General features: G+C 34.0%; 2 protein-coding genes across 2 annotated transcripts; both read left to right on the top strand.

Annotated features, from left to right (window-relative positions):
• The first annotated feature begins 9,516 nt into the window (after positions 1-9,516).
• LOC145636600 (F-box/FBD/LRR-repeat protein At1g13570-like) lies at positions 9,517-10,557 on the top strand. Its single transcript, XM_081688176.1, has 4 exons — positions 9,517-9,589; positions 9,708-9,901; positions 10,007-10,171; positions 10,261-10,557. Exons 1-4 carry the CDS (start codon positions 9,517-9,519, stop codon positions 10,555-10,557), a joined length of 729 nt encoding a protein of 242 aa, XP_081544302.1.
• Positions 10,558-11,860: 1,303 nt separating this feature from the next.
• On the top strand, positions 11,861-14,119 carry LOC145636591 (F-box/FBD/LRR-repeat protein At1g13570-like). The gene is made up of 3 exons (XM_081688169.1): positions 11,861-11,951; positions 12,481-13,322; positions 13,817-14,119. Exons 1-3 carry the CDS (start codon positions 11,861-11,863, stop codon positions 14,117-14,119), a joined length of 1,236 nt encoding a protein of 411 aa, XP_081544295.1.
• The last annotated feature ends 7,046 nt before the right edge of the window (positions 14,120-21,165 follow it).

Here is a 21,165-nt window from a genome sequence, read left to right as displayed (position 1 = left end):
ATATGCTGATAGTTGGACAAGATGCAGAAATGATTCAAAGTTTGAATAAAGACTTGTCCAAGTCATTTGACATGAAAGACTTGGGTCCTGCAAAGAAAATCTTAGGCATGGAGATTGCTCGTGACAGGAAGGCTGGAAAGCTGTGGCTTTCACAAGAAAAGTATATTGAACGGGTGCTTGAAAGGTTCAATATGAAGCATGCCAAGCCTGTTAATACACCATTAGCAACACATTTCAAGCTAAGTAAGAGAGCTTGTCCTACAACAGAGAAGGAGAAAGAAAGTATGTCATCTATTCCTTACTCTTCTGCTGTTGGTTCTTTGATGTATGCTATGGTGTGTATTAGGCCAGATATTGCACATTCTGTTGGTTTAGTGAGCAGATACTTATCTAATCCGGGTAAGGCTCACTGGGAAGCAGTGAAGTGGATCTTCAGATACTTGCGTGGTACCTCCAAACTTTGTTTGTGTTATGGAGGTAGTAAACCTATTCTTAAAGGTTATACAGATGCAGACATGGCAGGTGATCTTGATAACAGAAAATCTACCTCAGGTTATGTGTTTACATTTTCAGGGGGAGCCATTTCATGGCAATCCAAGCTACAAAAATGTGTATCATTGTCAACAACTGAGGCAGAGTACATTGCAGCTGTGGAAGCGGGCAAAGAGATGCTATGGATTAAGAGGTTCCTTCGAGAGCTGGGTTTGAAGCAAGGAGAATATGTAGTACTTTGTGACAGTCAAAGTGCTATGGATTTGAGTAAAAAATGCTATGTACCATGCTCGTACCAAGCATATTGATGTTCGATATCATTGGTTACGAGATGTGATTGAAGAGAAGCATTTGAAACTGAAAAAAGTCCACACTGACAAGAATGGTGCAGATATATTAACAAAAGTAGTTCCCGGGAGCAAGCTTGATGTTTGTAGCAAGCTTGTGGGAATGAGCTTCAAGTGATGATTGAAGTGTGTTAGTCTTCCCCGTGTTGGGCTGGAGGGGGAGATTGTTAGGGATCCAGCCCAAGTTATGGTAAAATGTTCATAATTTTGGTCTTCATGAATGGCCCAAATTGCATTACATTTTACTTACTATTATGAGTCCATCTTGGGGCTTATTTTTTGGTGGCGTGTTTAGAAAGCTTGTCAAGGGTAATTCTTGCTAAGAGTGGCCAGCAAGTGCAGTAGGAGCAGTAGAACAAAACACACACAAAAGTGAGGGTTTTGAGTGAAGGTGGTCTTCGGATTTTCAGGGATAACTTTCAAAGATTTGTCCGTCACCGGAAATTCCACCGTTGGATCGTCCCCAAATTTTGACATATTACTCTTGACATAAAGAGCTTTATTTTGGACGGTTGGATCGTTGTTTTAAGATCTGGTTTGGTCAGAATCTGCTTCGGACAGAACTGCTGTTTTTTTTGGGTGAATTCTACTCTTTTGCTCCCTAATTTTGATCTCTTGTTGTTTGTTGTTGTTGGTGGGTTGTTAAACCTTTTGTAGACTGATTTGGGTTTATTTTACCCTCAATTATCAATAATAGAAGCTAGGGTGGACTCCTTAAACGGTCCCGTGGTTTTTATCCTTCACATCGAAGGGGTTTTCCACGTATAATCTGTGTGTGTTGATTCTTGTTGTTTCTTCCGATTATTGTTGGTATTGTTGTTCATTTGCTACTGCCCTATTCCTGTCTTGGTGTTGCTATATTGGTTGTGTGAGTAATTTGTTTGATTGGATTGAATTTGGGAGTTGATTGTCTTGTGTGTGACATAGTGGGTGTCGTAGTGACCCTTATCCGATCCCTACACCATCAACCATATTCTTACGTTAGTCAAACAAATTCTCATCAATTCATGCAAATTTGTTTCAATGTAATTACCCCACAAGTGGAAGAATATGATTTGGGAAGAAGGAGGCATATTCCCTTTGTATATTTACTTTCTTTATTTGTATAAATCAACATGCAAATTTGCTTAACTTTCAGTAAAATAGATTTTCAATATTATAGTAAATTTATATTGTAATTCGGTTGATTTGGGAAGAAGGATGCATCTTTCCAAAGTATATAGAATTACTTTCTTTATTTGTATAAATCAACATCTAATTTAATATTGTAGTTAAATTTGTAAGGTGTTATATTTATCTGATATTTTTTTATAAAAAATTGTAATATATTAATCACCGTCTAAATTAATATTGTAGTTATATTTGTATGGTGTTATATTTATCTGATATTTTTATTTAATTAAATTTTGGTATTTTTATTATTTTCTTATGTTACGATTCAATGTAATTGTAGATATGACGAAATTGATTCTCCCTCCGTGTTTTTTTAAGTATTACAGTTTGACCGGCACATAGTTTTAGGCAAATTAATTGATTTAAATAAAATAATAGGTAAGTGGGGTAGCTAGAGTATTAAAAAATTGTAAAAGAAAGATGGTGGGGTTAATAGTTTATTGAAAAGTAATGAATGTGAAAGGAAAGATATAATAAAAAAAGTAGTCGTGGGTTTGGATGGGGACCATGAGAGGAGAGAGATATAATATTTTAATGCAGTTTTTTGCCAAAAAAAGGAAGTGTAACACTTATTAAAACACGGAGGGAGTAATGAAAATTTTATGGTTTTTGTTTTGAGTTGGTGGGCATTTGGTAAGAGATAATTTATCAAAGGAAACTGTGTGTCGAATCAAATGGAAGTCAATTGCACTCAACCAAGGTAAATGAATCACATTAAAGTCAATTTAGATCTTGATTTATATATTACTATTTAAAAAAAATATCAGATAATATAACACCTTACAAACACATTCAAACAAAGTTTTTTGAATAAAGTGAAAGTCAAATGCATTTAACAATATCTAATTAAGTCAAAAGAAAGTCAAACACCAAACAAAACAAACCTATTTAAATCAAATGAAAGTCAAATGCACTTAACAAAAGCTAATTGAGTCAAATGGAAATCATTTGCACTCAACAGAGCTAATTGAATCAAATAAAAGTCAAACTCATTCAAACATAGCTTTTTGAATAAAATGAAAGTCAAATGCATTCGACAAAGCTAATTGAGTCAAATGAAAGTCAAACACATTCAAACAATGCATTATGAATCGAATAAAAGTCAAACCCATTCAAACGAAGCTTTTTGAATAAAATGAAAGTCAAATGCATTCGACAAAGGTAATTGAGTCAAATGAAAGCCAAACACATTCAACAAAGCTTTTTGAATCAAATGAAAGTCAATGGCACTCAACGAAGCTAATTAAATAAAATGAAAGTCAAACAAAGCTTTTTTAAATCAATTAATTGAATCAAATGAAAGTCAAACGAAGCCTTTTGAAATTAATTGAAAGTCAAATGCTTGAGTTGAATCAAATGAATCTCAAACACATTCAGAAAAAGCTAATTGAATCAAATCAAAGTCAAATACATTCAAATACGTTGAATAAAATGAAAGTAAAAAACATTCAAGTGATTCGATACCCTCAAGTGTGGGTATCAATGATCCCTTCTTAAGGAAAGAGACCATTGACATACTATAAACCTCTAAAATTCAGTAAAATGAAAGTCAAACACATTAAAACAATGCTTTATGAATCAAATTAAAGTCAAACTCATTCAAATAAATCTTTTTGAATCAAATGAAAGTCAAATGCATTCGACAAAGCTAATTGAATCAAATGAAAGTCAATTGCAGTTAACAAAGCTAATTGAATCAAATGAAAAATAAACACATTCAAATAATTTATTTAAATCAAATAAAAATGAAATTCATTCAACAAAGCTAATTGAATCAAATGAGCTATTGTGCACAAGTTCCTTGAATTTGATGAAAGTCAAATGCATTCAAACAAACCTTTTTAAATTAAATGAAAGTCAAATGTATTCAACAAAGCTAGTTGAATCAAATAAATGTCAAACACCTATCAAACAAGGTTGTTTGAATCAAATGAAAATGAAATTCATTAAACAAAGCTAATTGAATCAAATGAATGTCAAACACCTATCAAACAAAGGACTCAAATTTTAGTTTTTGTGTTTTTTTTTTTTTTTTTGTTACGCCTAAAAAAAAATTTAATTTTAAGTGAAAGTCTTATGCAAATCTAGTTGAATTGAATGAAATTCAAATACATTCAACAAAGCTAGTTGAATCAAATGAAAGTCAAATGCAAAGCTAGTTTAATCAAATGAACGTCAAACAAATTCAAACAAGACCTTTTGGATCAAATGAAAATCATATGCATTCAACAAAGCTAATTGAATCAAATGAAAGTCAAATGCGTTCAACAGATTTTTTTTGAATCGAATGTAAGTCAAATGCATTCGACAAAGCTAGTTGAATCAAATGAATGTCAAACACATTCTTACAAAACTAACCGAATCAAATGAACGTGAAATGCATTCAACAAATCTAACTGAATCAAATGAAAGTAAAATGCGTTCAACAAAGCTTAATGACTCAAATGGAAGTCAAAAACATTCAAACAGAGTTTTTTTAATCAAATGAATTTCAAACACATTCAAACAAAGTTTTTGAATCATTGAAAGTTTAATGCATTCAACTAAGCTAATTGAATCAAATCAATGTAAAACATATTCAAACAAAGATTTTAGAATCAAATAAACGTCAAATGCATTCAACTAAGCTAATTGATAAAAAAAGAAAGTCAAACACATTCATACAAAGCTTTTATAATTCGAATTGTTATTTGGATGCATTCAACAAAGCTAGTTGAATCAAATGAAAGTCAAATACATTTTTTTATTATTAGGGATATAAACAAAATAACTTTATTTATAACTATTTCGAAAACGAAAATGAACATGTCCAACTATTAATTTATGCTCACGATTGTTATTTATATATTTTGAAATGGATTTTCGCTCGTGTTAAAATTAGTGTCACATCTTTTTTTTTTCTTTTTTTTTTTCATACCCTACATTGAATATTAATATAACAATTCACATAGTCTTCCTCAATACTCGATCTCTATGGTAATCGAAAAGTAATATGTATGTATCTTCTATCTCAATATCTTAGTTTCAATGTACTATGAAACTCACTTGATTTATTTATTTTTCACAATAATTTTACTAACACGGTTATACCACATAGTATTTTTAAATTTCTTCACTCAATTATTAAGATATAATTTATTTTTTGATCTAATTGAAACACTATTTAAAAATGAGGAGTTCATATTTTACTAAATGTTACTTGTACTACATTGCTATGAAGTACCTACCACCAATAAATGCCTTACACTTGTATTTAGCTTAAATGATAACTTCTTGACCAAGAAATATGTTGACCCATGCAGATTACATCTATATATACCAGTTAAGTGGCACAAGATTGTCAATATTATCAAATTATCAATCCCTTGCTAGTTTATTTCTCTTCTTGCAATGGCTAAATGTTGCAGAACAAGAAGTGGAAATTTAGGTCTTATATTTTTCACTCCACCATCCGGGCTTGAATCTGAGATGGATTTCTCATCATTTCAATACCTTTTAAAAAATCCTAAAGAACCAACTGGTTTCACATAACTTTCATTGGATTTCGGATCTTTTACCAAAATGGTCATTTTAACAAAAGTATTTACTAAAATGGCCATTTATGAAGTTAAAAAATAAAATAACTGAAGTAAATCGATTTCACCTAAAATGTATATAATCCTCTAATTTCAACTAAAATGTATATAATCGTACATGGTATTATATTGTACTATTGCCTGGCTGTGACTTTGTAATAATATATAAAATTGAATCTATGAGTTAAATTATATTTTATATCTCATTGAAATACGAATGTAATTGTAAAATATTGAATGCTATTTTATTTGAGAAAGTATCCAATTAACAAAATTTATATCAATTATTATATCTAAAGTAAATTTCAATACTGATACCAATACATGATTTTGTAAATTATTCATAAGTGAAGTATATGTTTGTAAATTTAGCAAAAATTATTCTTAATACATTGTTTAAGTTGCTAAAAAATTATAGGTAGTAAACTAGTGATGCATAAGAAGCTAGTATATATGTAGTATAGAGTAGGTCATTTAAGGGTATAGTCTACACCCTACACCTCAAACATGCAAAACTTTGTATTGGACATGCAAGAGTTCAATTCAACATGCAAGAGTAGTTTGTGTTCCACATGCAAAGCTTGTTTGAATTCAACATGCAAGACTATGACCTCAATGATGACTTTGGCTATTATTGACTTCAACAAGAAGACTTGAGTAACAAATGAAGACTTGCATAGTTTATTGTCATGGACTCATGGTATCATGCACCCTTTGATTTTTTTGTCCATTAACCAATAGATGATCTTGGCTTCTATGACAAGTTATTAGAAAATAATTAAATAATTATAAAACGTAGTTCTATATAAATGTATATCATCATTTTATATTTGATACATGCAAAACCACTTCGGAAACGTGTACAACAAGATTATTAATCCATTTAATAAAAAGTATTTTTGATTATTCGTTCATGGCATGATAGTAATTGCACGTATATTTGTAATTAATTAAATAATTAATATTTAAAAAAATATATTAAATTTTCAAATAAAATTATTACTGAAACTTGATTAATTTTTTTTTGGTTTGATTATTGTTTTATCTTAATTAAATGATTTTAGCAAATTTAACCTTTAATTGTATGGGATTAAAGTGAGAGGTAATATTTCCGTCAAAAAAAAAAAGGGGAAATTCTCTTTGGTGAACTCTTATTATTTAATTTTCCAAGTGGTGAACATTCTTAAAATTAAATATCAATGGTAAACTTAACTTTTTTATTTTAAATCAATGGTAACATTAATGATTAATTTAACTAAACATTTAACTATAGTTAGTTAGTTAGTTTTTTTTTTTTTTTTTTTTTTCACCTAATTCCCCCACTTCTCCCTTCCCCACCCCCACCCACGCCGGCGCATCGGCTGCCCAACCATCCTTCACCGGTGCGCCACCTAACAACCAACCGCTGACCACCCTAACCACCCTGAAAACCGGCACCCTTCCCTGGTGACCCTCATCCTCTGTTCGCTGGCCCAAAAACCCTAAACCCAACCCAAAAACACCGCAAAACCCAAACTCATTTAGGGTTTTTAAACCAAACCCAGAAATCGGGTATGGGTTTTAAGGTGGTTTTGGTGGGGTTTAAGGTTTTCACACTGCGCGAAAGGGGAAGGGGACTCGTCGGTTTTCGGGGACGCGAAAGGGATAGGGGTCGAATCGGGGTAGGGGTCAGGGGAGGGGGGCCGATTCCGACAAGGAGAGGGTGGTGTCGGGGAAACGAGTTTGGGTTTTGCGGTGGTGGGAGGTTATTTTCGAGGGAGAGTGGGTGGTCGCCGGCGCTAAGGGGAGAGTCGCCGGTTTTCGGCCGCCGGGAGGGGGTTGGGATGGGGGAGGGGGCTGGGCAGTGGGTTGTGGGAGGGTTTTTTTTTTTTTTTAATTTAATATAATTATAAAAAAAATAAAAAACTAACTATAGTTAAGGAAATAACACTTATCAATGGTAATCAATAATTTAGGTTTACCATTGATAATTAATTTTAAGAATGTTCACCATGTAAAATTAAATAATTGGAGTTTACCGGTGAGAATTTCCCAAAAAAAAAGTGAGAGGTAGTATCTCTCATTTTTTTTTACATACTTTATGTTAGCTTATTTTCAGGTAATGATGGATCATTTTATCACATACTGAAACACCTTAAGAAGACACTAATTTACGTGCATAATTACTGCTTCATGAACGACTTTCTTGGTTCATTATCATTTTATTATTTTTACATACCTTATGTCTAGCGTTTTTATCTTCTTTAGTGAGTAATACCTACTCAGTAAGTTTAGTTTTTTTCACAGATAATAAGGTTAGAGATTCTTCTATGTAATATGCTCATTCGGGTACGGTGGTCTCATAAATTTGTTCTTTGTAGTATTTCATTCGTATTAAATACATTACTATTGGATTTAGTATGATACATTTATACATTATGCTTTATCCATAGTTGAAACTTGTAAGTAGAAGTCACAACTGACTGGAATGATTAAGTTGTAAGTAGAAGTAACAATAGACATTTAAATTTTAAAATACAAAGGAGTATTTTTTTTTTTTTTTTTTGGTAAAAGTTGTCAAATTAGCCTTGTAGAGTTATAGTTCCAATCTATTACGGAGTATCTATTAATTAATGTTAATAGTCTTATTGAAATGGGTTAGGTTGTTTGTTTGATAGATGGTAAATTGGCTTGTGGTGTGATTTTGATTATTTATTGCAATTCAAATTTAGATTGTATAACGAAGGTCATGACATATACCCACAGTGGTGGACCTAGAAATTTGACAATGGGGGGACAATTTCGATAATTTAACTAACAACAACCTATTTTAAAAAAAATGGGTACACAATACAAGTATTTTGGGTTTGGTTGGGAAATAGGAATAAGGGAATAGTCGAGTGGTATGGTTGAAATAAAACACCCAAAAAAAAAAAAAAAAAAAAGGAGTGATGTTACAAGGGGGATTCGAATGCCATATTATCTTGTGATGTTAATTTCTTAGCAAACATTTGCCAAAGATGCTCGCTGCATTCCGTGACTCGTGACCGCGTGGGTGGTACGTGGTTCGTGCCCCGTGGTTGGGAAATAGGAATAAGGGAGTAGTCGAGTGGTTTGGTTAAAATAAAGGAATTTTTAATTTTACCACCTCCAAAAACAACTTAATTGCTTTTACCACCTCCATAAAAAAGTTTTATTTTATCATCACATAAAAAAAATGAAAATTGACTTTTACTACCGATCACCGCCAACTAACGGATTATGTCCATAAATTCGTTAGTGGGGCCTATCATGTCCACGTGTCACCATATTATTAAGTAAAAAAATAAATAAATTAACAAATAAAAAACAAAACCCAATAATATGGTGACACGTGGACATGGTACGCCCCTAACGGATTTATGGACGGAATCCGTTAGTTGGAGGTGATTAGTGGTAAAAGCCAATTTTTTTTATTTTTTTTTATGTGGTCGTAAAATAAAACCTTTTTTATGGAGGTGGTAATACCAAATTTTTCGTTTTTTGCGGTTGGTAAAAGTCAAAATAACCTAAAATAAAACACTCACAAAAAAAAAAAAAAAAAAAAAATGATGTTGGGATTCGAACCCTCATCTAGGTAAACCTGAACTTGGGCCCCTTGACATATTGTTTCTAGCCCACTATCAACTTAGCTAACGCAAACTTTTTGTTTATTTTTACACTCAATTTTATATAACTATTTTCCCAGTTTTATTTTTTTTCCTAAATTTTTTTTTCCTCTTTTTCTTTTTCGAACGTGGGGGGACAATGGTCCCCCCTTGTTCCTTCATGGGTCCGCCCATGTATACCCAACATTCATGACATATATTTGCATGGTCAAACCAACAATAAATGCAACTAATGATGACAAAGCAAGTGACGGAGCCGTTAATCATTTCCATCCAAGTTGTATACTTCAACATGTGACTAGGATGTTGATTGGGTTGCTTACTGGACTCCCTCAAATGCAGCAAGCTGATGTGGCTGTGAAGATTGACAAAAAACGTTAATCATGAAGATTAACTGGGCAGCCCTCTTAGTTATAACCTGAATGAGTTTAAAGATCTTATTTCCAAATGCCCGTTGCTTGAGCACCTCCGTTTATCCTTTACTTTTTCTGAAGGCTATCTGACTATTCGTGCTCCGAAACTTCGAGAGTTTTTTCTTGAAGGCGATTTTGTTAAGGATTTATCGTTGGAAGAAACTAGAGCTATAGAAATTTTGTCTCTACGTATTGATTGCCTAAAGTTGCAAGGGAGCAAAAACATAACTGATTTCTTTAGTTGTTTGGCCAACGTTGAAAAGCTCACTTTAAGGGTTAGTAAATTTATTTTGAAGTTAAATATAGCAGCTGAAATTTTGCTCCTTGAATTCTTTATTAATCAGTGGTAACTATTGTATAACTGTATGTTTGATTTGCAGGTATACAATTTCACTGGTTTTGCATATCCAAAAGTGTTTCCAAAGTCACTTACAAGGTTACAAGTACTTGAACTTAAAAATATACCTCTGAATTGTGATTCCGGCATCTCTCTTGCTCTCTGCTTGTTATTGAGCTCACCAAATCTAGGGCGACTACATATCCAAGTAAGTTTTTGATTCGAATGTATCTTATTAGCTAGCTTCTCCTTGATATTACATTACTAATCATGATTCTGTCTGTCTTTGTAATATAGGTTATAGACCCTATAGTAGGTCGTCGAGTAGAATCAGATGATCATCAGTTAAATCAGTTCGATAACTATTGTATATTTCAATGCCTTAAAACTGTACACCTTGTTGGTATCACAGGATTATTGAGCAAGGAGCTAAAACTTATAAGATTTCTACTCGCCTGCTCTCCCGTGCTGGATAAAATGACTATTAAACTGTGTATGGCAATGGGAGGTGCTGACAAACAGGCTAATTTCTTCAAGGAGTTGAATCAATGTCGTCGAGCCTCTCCAAATGCCGTGATGATTATTAAAACTTAGAATACAAATGTTGGCTACACTGATCATTTTTTTATGTAACAGATGTTCTTTGATTTGACTTTTGCTACGTACTCTATTTGCCTTAGAATCTTAGAAGCTGTATTAGTTTCATCTTAACTTCCATTGACTTAAGATATAGCTTATTTTGCCCCAAGATATTTCGAACTTTTTAGTGTGGATACTGGTGGAAATTAAATGATGTATGGTGATTTTAGGTAGTGGTAAAATGCTCACTTGAGTTTACAGTGATGGCTAGCCACATGATATCAAATGCTTACTTTTTTGTTTGGTAGAAAGGAACTAGATTTGATTACGATAGTATCTTGCTAATTAAAAAAAAAAAAAAATGAAAATAAAGACTATGATCGTACTCATAGTAGGAACATACATCATTATAAGACAAAATTGAATTGGCTTCAACAACATTACTATAGCTTTGGTTACTCTTATGGCACAACCTTAAGCCAATTCAGCCCACACCATGAACTATATGGAATTGGTTCACTTGGCCCTTGGGTGTACCATAGCAACAAATTATGTTTCTAAATGATATAAATGAAATGACATTATCTACTACGGTACTACGTATTTTATTTCACATTTAATGATCAATGTAATTTTCATGAACTATATGGTCTTGATTAACTTGAATCCGAGAAATAGCATAAATTAGAGAATCGGACAGTCTTGTATTTTATATCACCTCTAGTGCCTTTTATGCCATTTCATGCACTCAATATTAGGGTATGGTGGGGGGACGGGGAATGGGCGGGCCTATTTTGGGGGACGAGAGAAAGGGGTGTAAGGTCGGAGAAAGGGAGGGATGGGGGTGTCGTGGGTGGGGGAAAGGGAGGTCGCAAGCAAGGGAGCTGGGTGGTGACATAGAGGGTGGATTTTCCTTTTTTTTTTTTTAACTATTAGAAAAATATTTAAACTATAAATGTTCATGCGGCAAGGCAAAGTACCCCTTGACCAAATAACCCATAACCAACAAAGTATCCCCTAATTAGCCACATATTAAACTTTGTATAAAAAAATATCACATTACCAAAGATAATAAATCTTTTTTTATATTTCATCAAATAAAAAATTAACAAAGAGAATTTCTAATTTAACCCTTATCACTGGCTTTGTAACTAGGGTACATCAATTGATATTACTTGCAATTCTATTTTGCATTATATATTTCTCATATTATTATGTAGGAATACGAAATTCTCATTGAATTTGATTGGGATAGTAGATTGGTTGAGCGGCAATCGTGACCTTCTCAGCGACTTCTGAATTTGTATCGTTTTCCATTATGAGGTTTTCTATTGCATCCCCAATCCCATCTGTTATGGAGAATCAGGATGTGCCACTGCCCGACGTCATGAAAATACCAATAAGACCAGGTAATTTCAAAAAATATTATTATACATTTAGATTTCATTGAAATTAATTAAAAATATATTTGATTATTGAAATAACGATTGTAATTTTTATTTATTTTTGTTTGTTTATATACTACTAAATTAGCTATCTAGCAAATCTTGTAGGAGTTGAGGAAGTGTACTACATTTGAAATAGACAGTAGTTTGGATTTCGGGTGTACATAGAGATAGTGCACCTCGTGGCCGTGTTCATAGAGACACTTATTGCTAACACTCGTTCATTCCTTATTGTTATCGCTTTATCACATTGCTATATTTATCGAGCAATTAGCAATGCTATCAATGCATTAGAAAATTAATTTTACACATTATAGTAGATCCAATTTGTCTTATTTTTGTTTGAGTGGTTGAGTTTAGATCTGATAAACCTGTGTTAGTTTATAGGTTGGTTAATTTAATCATTCTGTTTAATATAGTATCTTTAATTTAGTCCATGATCATTGCTCAGAAGCTAATTCAATTCCTAATTTATAAGTATTATAATGTGTAGATTTTGCAACTCTATTTAGAAAATGGAGCATGGACGATCTAATTAGCAATTTGCCCAAAGATGTAAGGTATGGGATCATGGAACGCTTACCCTTAAGAGATGCTGCAAGGATGAGTACATTGTCGAAACAATGGAATGAGGCTTGGAAAACACTTCCATCTCTTGTGTTTGATGGTGATTTCTTTAGAGAAGTACTAGGGAAAAAACGATATATAAAGCTCGAGTACACTAACATTGTGAGTAAAATACTCTTGCAACATGACGGTCCAATTGCTAAATTCAGTCTTCATATTCCGCGACATATACAGAAACACCCAGATGATGTTGTGCTCTGTATAATGAACCTATCCATGAATTGCATCAATGATTTTACTCTGAATAATTGGAAATACTCATCGCCTTTTAAGTTGCCTTCTCAACTTTTTGGTTGTACCAATTTAACTGTGTTGAAGCTGGATTATTGTATATTCAATCCTCCTAGTTCTTTTAAGGGATTTCCGAAGTTGGTATGCATTTATCTTGAGAATATTCATTTTCCGAGTGATGATGTTGTTGGAAGCTTTGTTGCTAAATGCCCGAGCCTTGAGAAGTTGGTTATACAAGGCGAAGATGGTAATGATGAACTACCAAACCTGGTTATCAATGCACCTAATCTCAAGTACTTGACCGTCTCTAGTACATTTCACTCTATATGTCTGGACGGTTCGGAAGCTCTTTCGTCGGTTTCATTTACATTACAGAAATTGGTAGATCAAAAAAAGAAAAGAACACGAAACATGATAAAGTTTCTTACTTCTACATGTAGGATTGAAAACCTTAGTTTCAGAAAGCACTTTGTCAAGGTATGTAAGCGTTTTTTAATTTTTTTTTTTTTAATTTTTAATTTTTATTTACTACGGAGTATCTAGATTTCTTTTTATTTGCAACAAAGAGGTATTTTATGTGAGATACAAGCAATTCATTTGTTGTAAATAAAAAGAAACGGATATAGCTACTAGCTAGTATATCTTTTATTCATGGTTTCCTATATGAATCTCAATCAAAAGAATAATGTGTTTCAACCTGGCGTGTGCATCCTGGATCGAAGTTCTTGGCCGCGTGTGGTGTATCAAGAATGCTACCATTTACCTTTACTCATGTGAGAAATTTACGACTCACAAGCATTGATTCCTCTACGGATCTCTCCTGCGCTGTTGTCATACTTCGAAGCTGTCCTGATGTCGAAAAGTTGCAAATTTCGGTAAGTCACATACTTACACTAGCACTTAACATCTAATGATATTTTGCCAACTTCAAATTTGAAGTATCTCATCGTTGCAATTACACCTAAATGTAGGTGAAAATTTCGGAGAATACTGCTGATTCTGTTGAGGACAACTGGAGTTGTAACCTTTCAAGTAAGTTTCTCCAACTCCGTAGCATCGATGTGAGACTGAACAGTGGATCAGCTGAAGAGCTGAAGCTCGTTGAGTTTTTGTTAGCCTGCTCTCCTGTGTTGCATACATTCAATCTCGAGTTTTTTGAAGAACTCGATGTAGACGACAAGATGAAGATGTCAAAGAAATTGATGCAATTTCATAGGGCATTTTCCAACATTACTGTCTTTCTTATCTTCATAAAAGGCAAATGTGATAGATGATGATTATGTAAACTTCATGCTGAATTTTTTATACCAATATAGGTCCGAAACTACCAGATTTGAGCGTTCATTAAAATAGATTGTGTAGCTAATGTTTGTTGATCGGACAAAGCACTGAAGCACATCCATAGTTTCTCTAATATTAGTGGTCCACAATAAATTAGCGTGAACCAGGTTTAACTAAACAAACTCCACTATCATGATATTTTCCTCTATTTAACTCACATTTCTAAAACTATGTACTAGTTATTTTTAGTTGTTACTCTTACAAAAATGTACCATTTTTTTTTACGCAAAAGGGGAAAGATATATATATTACATCAAGGTGGTATGAGCAAAAGATGAATAAGGCCCTATTCTCTTCACCTTAAAAAAATAATATTAAGTATAAATAATTTCAGTTCAGTAAAAATAAGTTCAGTTCAGTAAAATTAAGTTTTCTTAAAGAAGAATTATAATAGAAAATCGGTAAAAATAATTTCAATTTAGCAAAAATAATTCAATTTAGTAAAATTAATTTAAGTATAGTAAAAATGATTTCAGTTCAGCAAATATAATTTTGTTTCAGTAAAAATAATTTTAATTCAGCAAAAATAAGGCGGAGAGAACGGGACCTAAGTTCGCGCATGTGTAGCAGCCAAATACTTATCCATAAACTTAGTTACTGTAACATAAAAAGCAGTAAGAAAGTTGTTATAAGTTTGTACCAGTTATTTTAAATTGTTACTCTTAAAAATATGAAAGGGGGGTCATTTTTCATGTGCTACCCACATGTTTTTGTAATATATATTACTCCCTCGGTTCCCAAAACTTCGAACCTTTTGGGTTGATTTTGCGGGTATTAAGAAAGTTAAACAAAAAGAAGTGAAAGTATATTGAAAAGATAAATTTTAATGTGGTTTGTAAACAAATAGGGAGAGAAAGTAATAAAAATAAAGGGAAAAACAAAATTTTATATGAGGAAGCTAATTTTGCACAAATATTATTGCAAATTAATGGATATTTTAATGCAAATTGGTCGATCATTTTAGGACTAAAATTAGGCTAAAAGGGTCGAAGTTTTGGGATGGAAGGAGTAAACATAAATTAATTGCAAATGTTTCATTAATTCATGGTTACTTAATTTTGCAAGTTCTTTTAGGAAAATTAAGGGCATTGTGAATAAATTAATTAATACAATAACAGGCATGTGGGGTTATTGGGGTAATTTTACTAGAGTTTGTAAGAGAGAAACAATAATCAATGCAAATGAGTATAGTGCAATAGTAGGGGAGATAAATTATTTGCCCCCTCCATCCCAAAACAGATTTATTGAATTGAACTAATTGGAGCTAAACTGAAATAAATAGAGCTAAAATGAATTGTTTATTAGAGAATGAAATTATGAACTAAATTGAACTTAACTGATTGGAACTGAACTAAACTGAAATTAAGCCGAAAAAAAGTAGAAAACAGCCTTTAAAATAAAGCACAATGTTAAAAACATTTTTTTTAAACTATCAATATAACAAAAACTACTATCAACAAAATCCATTAAATTATGTATTCAACAATTAGATAAACGAATCTTTAAATTTTTTTATAAAATTACTCCCTCCGTTTTTAAATACTTGCTACATTTCTCCATGCGCGGAGTTTTAGGAGAAATTGAAGAAAATAATAGAATATGGAGGTAGTGGGGTTGGTGGAAGAATTAAAAAATGTAAAAGGCAAAAGTACTGGAGAGGATGGAGGAAAGAGAATATATGTTGGGTCCTCTAGGTGAGAGGAATTAATCTATAAATAAACTAAAAGAACAACCGTTGACATCACATTGTCTATGTGGCAGTTTTATAAGAAAAATTTTCCCGGATAAATAAAAATCTGATGTCATTATATTTTCTTTGGTTTCAAATATCAAATTTAATTTCTCCTCCTCTCAATTTATCTATACTCTTTAATCTATTTATTTTTAATCTATCACCAACTATTGATATCTACTACATCTTTCCCTTATGCTTCATCGAACAAAATACTTTGATGTATATATTTTTTTTCTAATTTCCTTTATATATTACAGGTTTAAAATCACTTTTATTTGCTTAATTAAAATCGTATATTAAAAATCTAACTTTTATGTACATGTTTAAATTTTCATATTCGGTTTGTTCTTCTTCAAAATTACTTTTATAAAAATAGCATTTACAACTAATGGTTATGTCTCAATAATTTTTCTGATACGTAAGAATACATAAAATATATACTCTATATTTCAAAGAAATTCGTGCATCGCACGGAACTAATCTAGTTAAATATTGTAAGAGCTTTCTAAAAAAGTAAATGGAGCAAAAATTTAAAACGGTCATAAATAGAAAGTGGGGCAAGTATTTAAAAACGGGGGGTATATTTTAATGTTAAGGTTTGTATAAATTTTGTAAAATTGACTATCAAAAATAGAACCATCACTCTCATGCTAAAATATGAGTGTAGGGGATGGGGGCTGTGAGGGCGTAGGGGTTGCTGGGATTGTGGGGAAGAAGGGGGATGTGAGCTTGACTGGGCAGGGGAGGGATTTGGAGAGTGAAGGGGTAATTCTGAAGCAGGGGAAGGTGAGTGAAAAAAATAAAATGAAAAAAGGGTGGAAAAGATATGGGAGGATGGAGGAGGGGTATGTGGGGGCAGTAAACTGTGAAACGAGGGGAGAGGAGGTGGAGAACAATAAAAAAAGGGGGATTGCTTTGATGGACTGTGATGTGGAGTATGAGGAGTCAGTGGTATGTGAGAAAAAGAGGAAGCTTGACGATGTTACTAGGGACAATCAAATCCAAGTAGAAGGAGTTGGCATGTGCCAATCCCTCGAACAACAATGAAAATATTGAGCTGGAACGTCTTTGGGATTGGCAACCCGATGACGGAAAGGACACTCCGAGATTTATGTTGGAGAGAGAGGCCAAATGTAGTGATTTTAATGGAGACAAAGTCCGATAGTAGTGTTATGGAGAGAATAAAAAGACGTTGTGGTTTTGAGAATGACATATGTATTAGTAGCAATGGTAGATCGGGTGGTATTTGTTTTTGGTGGCATGATATCAATGCAACAGTAGTATCATATTTGAATCATCACTTTGCAGCAAATATTTGTGACGGTACGAATACCCCAATTTGGTGTGCTATTGGGATTTATGGGTGGCCGGAACCGGAAAACAAATATAAAACTTAGGACTTGATGAAAACGTTGAAACAATCATGTAATGTTGGTAGAGGAGAAAATCAGTCGTTGGACAATCACCCTAAAACCAAACAATAATTCTACCTAAACCAACCTAAGACAAGTCTAGGGTAAGTAGAGGATCGTATCCACAGGGAATGGGTAAGTACACCGAGAGTATGAAACGGTTGCAATCTAGTTCGGTCACAAATTGGGGGTTTTGATTAGGTAACTACTATGGAGACAAACACTAGGGGGAAATAGGGATCGACTCCAACCAAACCAACGGATCAAAACAATAGGCAAGCATGAACACAAATTGGGTGATAGAGAGGGCACTCAACATTGCCTTCTTTCGAAGCCAGAACACTAAGCATTCCTAAACCAAACTCAACTAACAAGATAGGCCAACCAAGTCTTAACAATGAGAAGTAGACTACTAACTCGGGTTTGTCTTTCGATCAGTCCAAGAAAGCATTAAGGCACAAGCAATTGGGATTTCTCACCTAATCGTTGCAACTAATACTACCACATCATTCAAATAAGGAACCATAATCAAGAGGAATTTAGCATAATCATATAAGAAAAGGCTCACAACTAGACTCCATCTCTCAATGTAAGCATAAAAGTGAATACATGAGCAATAAGTGGCCATCCAATTACACATGCAATTAACCAATTCTTTAACAATCAATCATCAACCCAAAATGAACATGCAAGCACAAACATCAATCAACCCATGGCTTGGTTGGGTCTTCACCAAACCCCTAGCTAATTAACTACTCACTAAACATGGTGAAGGACATCAAAACAACAAGTTCCAATTCGAACATTAAATTAACAAGTTGAGAGGAGTAGTAGGAATAAGGTAGATTGGACATACAACAACAATTAAGCAATATCAAGAGAGGAATTTAACAATTCAAAGTAAATAAAAACTGAAATTAAAGAGTAAGATATAGAGGAAAGAGATTACTTAAAATGCTTCAAAGTTGAGAAATTGTTGAATTCAAGAGAACAATCTTCAATTAATCTACTACAATGATTGAGTTTGAGAAAATCTAAGCTAATTAATGAGGGTTGAGAGAAACTAAGGGCCTAAGAAAACTAAAGGGAAATAAGATGCTAAAATCTGAAGTCAAGCGTTCTATTTATATGCCCAAAAATTTCATCGTAAAATCCGTCAAAATCGGGCTTCAGAACAGGAGGAGCGCCCACTCCAATAAGTAGGAGCGCCCGCTCCTGGGTGTGGAGCCCCGCTCCTGGGCTCTCTGCATGCCCTCTCCTCTTGCAGCAGTTTGGGGCAGAATGTAGGAAAATAAGGAGGAGCGCCCGCTCCTTGAAGGCTGCACGCTCGCTCCTCTATTTGCAGGGGAGGCAGATTGTGGTGCTGGGATGAGGAGCGGCCGCTCCTCTAAGGGTGCACGCCCGCTCCTGCCTGATAATGCTCCCTCGAGAAAGTCTTCATGCTCATGCTACTTAACCATAATCTCATTGCACCTACAAACACGAGCACACACATAAACAAAAACGGGGAAGCCAAAAGATGCAAGTGTGTACAAAAAAAGAGTTAGAAAAAGGGATTGAAGTGGGGAAAGAGTACAAAATTGTGTTTAAAATGCCATGATAAGTGGACAAAATAAAACACTTATCAAATTCCCCCAAGCTAGCCAATTGCTTGTCCCTACGCAATTCACTTGGCGCAAAAGAAACCAATAGATTAGTCCGCTCAAAGAAAAGCACATGTAAAGATAAAAGAATCCTTAAGCAATAAAACCCGAGCATGAGGTATATGCCTAAGATCAACCACGGTCATGACTAGTCAAGGCCTAGCTAACCTTCCCGAATGTACTCAACATTGGTCCATTCAACCAATCTTACCGCGTCCCCAACACAAAGTTCAAATTCCCCCTAATGGTAGTATCTCATGACTCCTCGAAGGAGCCGGAAGAAAAATAGACAAAAGAAGGTTTAGAACACTCGACATCTCAATGATAAGTACCCTCTCCATATGCTTGTGAACCAACTCCCTCCACCGACTATAGCTTCAACTACTTTACTAACATTACAAAACTCAAGGATTACGGCACAAAGTTAAGGCATGGAGAAAACTAGAAGTGCTTTGCAATTAAAGTCAAGCTAAGATATATAGCACTAAGAGCAAACCTAAAGAGGTTTCTAACTTTGACCCAAATTACAAACTATGAATAAACTTGAAACAAAAACGCACCCCCAAGATTGTTTAATTGCTAGGGTGGTGGCTGATATGTCTATTTTATATAGTGTTTTACCCCCGTCTCGTGGTCATTATTAGTGGTGTTTTTGGCTCTTTCGGGCCACTTTTATTACTAATTTGTGTGTTCTAGTGTTTTCGTAGTTTTAGTTGTATTTTACAGGAACTTGCACTCTTGAAGCATTTTGCCGGGCCTTATTGGATCGACTACGGAAGCTAGAAGGACACGATCACTTTTGGAGCCCAAGATCGGTGAGAGCCGGTGACTAAGGGCTCGGTGATTTGGATCACGAGGCATTTGGACCATGTATTCGAGACCCGAGAGGAAATATGGATTGGGCCGAGAAATCTAGCCCAATCGAAGTCCAAGCCTCGAAGGAGAAGACCGGGCCCGATCGGGCAAGCCTAGCACGATCGGGCGGATGCACGCAAGGGCAAGATGCGTGCTGGTGTGTGGCTCAAGGCGCGCCCGATCGTGCGAGGCTTAGCACGATCGGGCGGTGCAGTGAGAAGAGCAGTGCGAGAAAAAAGGCGCGCCCGATCGAGCGGCCTCTAGCCCGATCGGGCGCGTGTTTCTGGAAAGGCTCTTTTGACGAGCAATTAGTTTCTAATTAGGAGTTGTTTTAGTTAGGTTTTAAGTACGTTTTGGAGGACGATTAATTTGACTTATCTCTTTCTCTCTTAGACTTTCTCTCTCTACTTAGTTTTCTCTCTCTTAATCTCTCTCTAAACTTTTGTTCTTAATTCTTTCATTAATTCCAGATTATTTTGGTAACGATTTCTCTTCCTTTAATCTTATTTATTTTATTCCTTTCATCATGATTTATTTTATTGCCTTGATTAGTTTAGTTTTTAATATGTGTGAGTAGTTTAATTTCTAGGGTTTATGGGGATCTGTAGGGAATAGTTTCAAGCCTTTAAAAATCCCACTAGCTTGAACCCCACTGTGATCATACACTAAAGTATGGTGGCGTCCAAAAGGGAAGAAGATAGACCAAAAGAGTCGCCAACAAGTTTTTAAGGAACTTGTAAACCGTTCACGAGGTGAAGGTTACACCCCTTAACGATCCAAGAGATCGTCAACTCCATAAGGTCATGAACCAAATAAGGGTTCGGGGATGAAGGTACAAATCCAACCTAAAAGAGACTGAACCTGCCCTAATAATAGGCCTCTACTTTATTCTGCTCGTATTCATGTGCGCTTTCTGATTAACATGCAATCAATAGGATTAACCCTAAACCTGTTTAATCTATGTTGGTTGAATTTAATGCACAAATAAACTATTATTGGCGATCTCTTGAATTTATAATCACAATTAACCTAACAAGATTATTAATTATCTTATTAAGCGTGGTTGCAAATACCAATTCCCTTTAACCTGCAATAAAAGGTGATCAAGCAATAACAATATATAATAATATGCATATCAAGCAACATAATAAATAATCATCATCGATCATAATCATAAATAATATCAATCATAATCATAAATGTTAGAAAGAACATAGGAAGCATCATACTCTTAATCATGCTTAATATTAAAAACACCCTAGACATGATACTAGGAATCATAATAACAATAAACATGATGTTTACATCTGTAGACACCCATTTGTGTCTCCCCA

This window comes from Chenopodium album, chromosome 1 (assembly GCF_948465745.1).
Source record: "Chenopodium album chromosome 1, dcCheAlbu1.1, whole genome shotgun sequence".
Classification (NCBI taxonomy): Eukaryota; Viridiplantae; Streptophyta; class Magnoliopsida; order Caryophyllales; family Amaranthaceae; genus Chenopodium; species Chenopodium album.
Note: the sequence above shows the minus strand (reverse complement) of the source record. Positions and strands in the feature narration are given on the sequence as shown.

Excerpts from the sequence above, each read along its gene's own strand:
- LOC145636591 (XM_081688169.1), top strand. The coding sequence starts at position 11,861 with ATGAGGTTTTCTATTGCATCCCCAATCCCATCTGTTATGGAGAATCAG. Across the intron at positions 11,952-12,480 it reads GAAAATACCAATAAGACCAG|ATTTTGCAACTCTATTTAGA; the intron begins GTAATTTCAAAA and ends TATAATGTGTAG. Across the intron at positions 13,323-13,816 it reads TCAGAAAGCACTTTGTCAAG|GTGAAAATTTCGGAGAATAC; the intron begins GTATGTAAGCGT and ends ACCTAAATGTAG.
- LOC145636600 (XM_081688176.1), top strand. The coding sequence starts at position 9,517 with ATGTTGATTGGGTTGCTTACTGGACTCCCTCAAATGCAGCAAGCTGAT. Across the intron at positions 9,590-9,707 it reads TGTGAAGATTGACAAAAAAC|GCTATCTGACTATTCGTGCT; the intron begins GTTAATCATGAA and ends CTTTTTCTGAAG. Across the intron at positions 9,902-10,006 it reads TTGAAAAGCTCACTTTAAGG|GTATACAATTTCACTGGTTT; the intron begins GTTAGTAAATTT and ends TTTGATTTGCAG.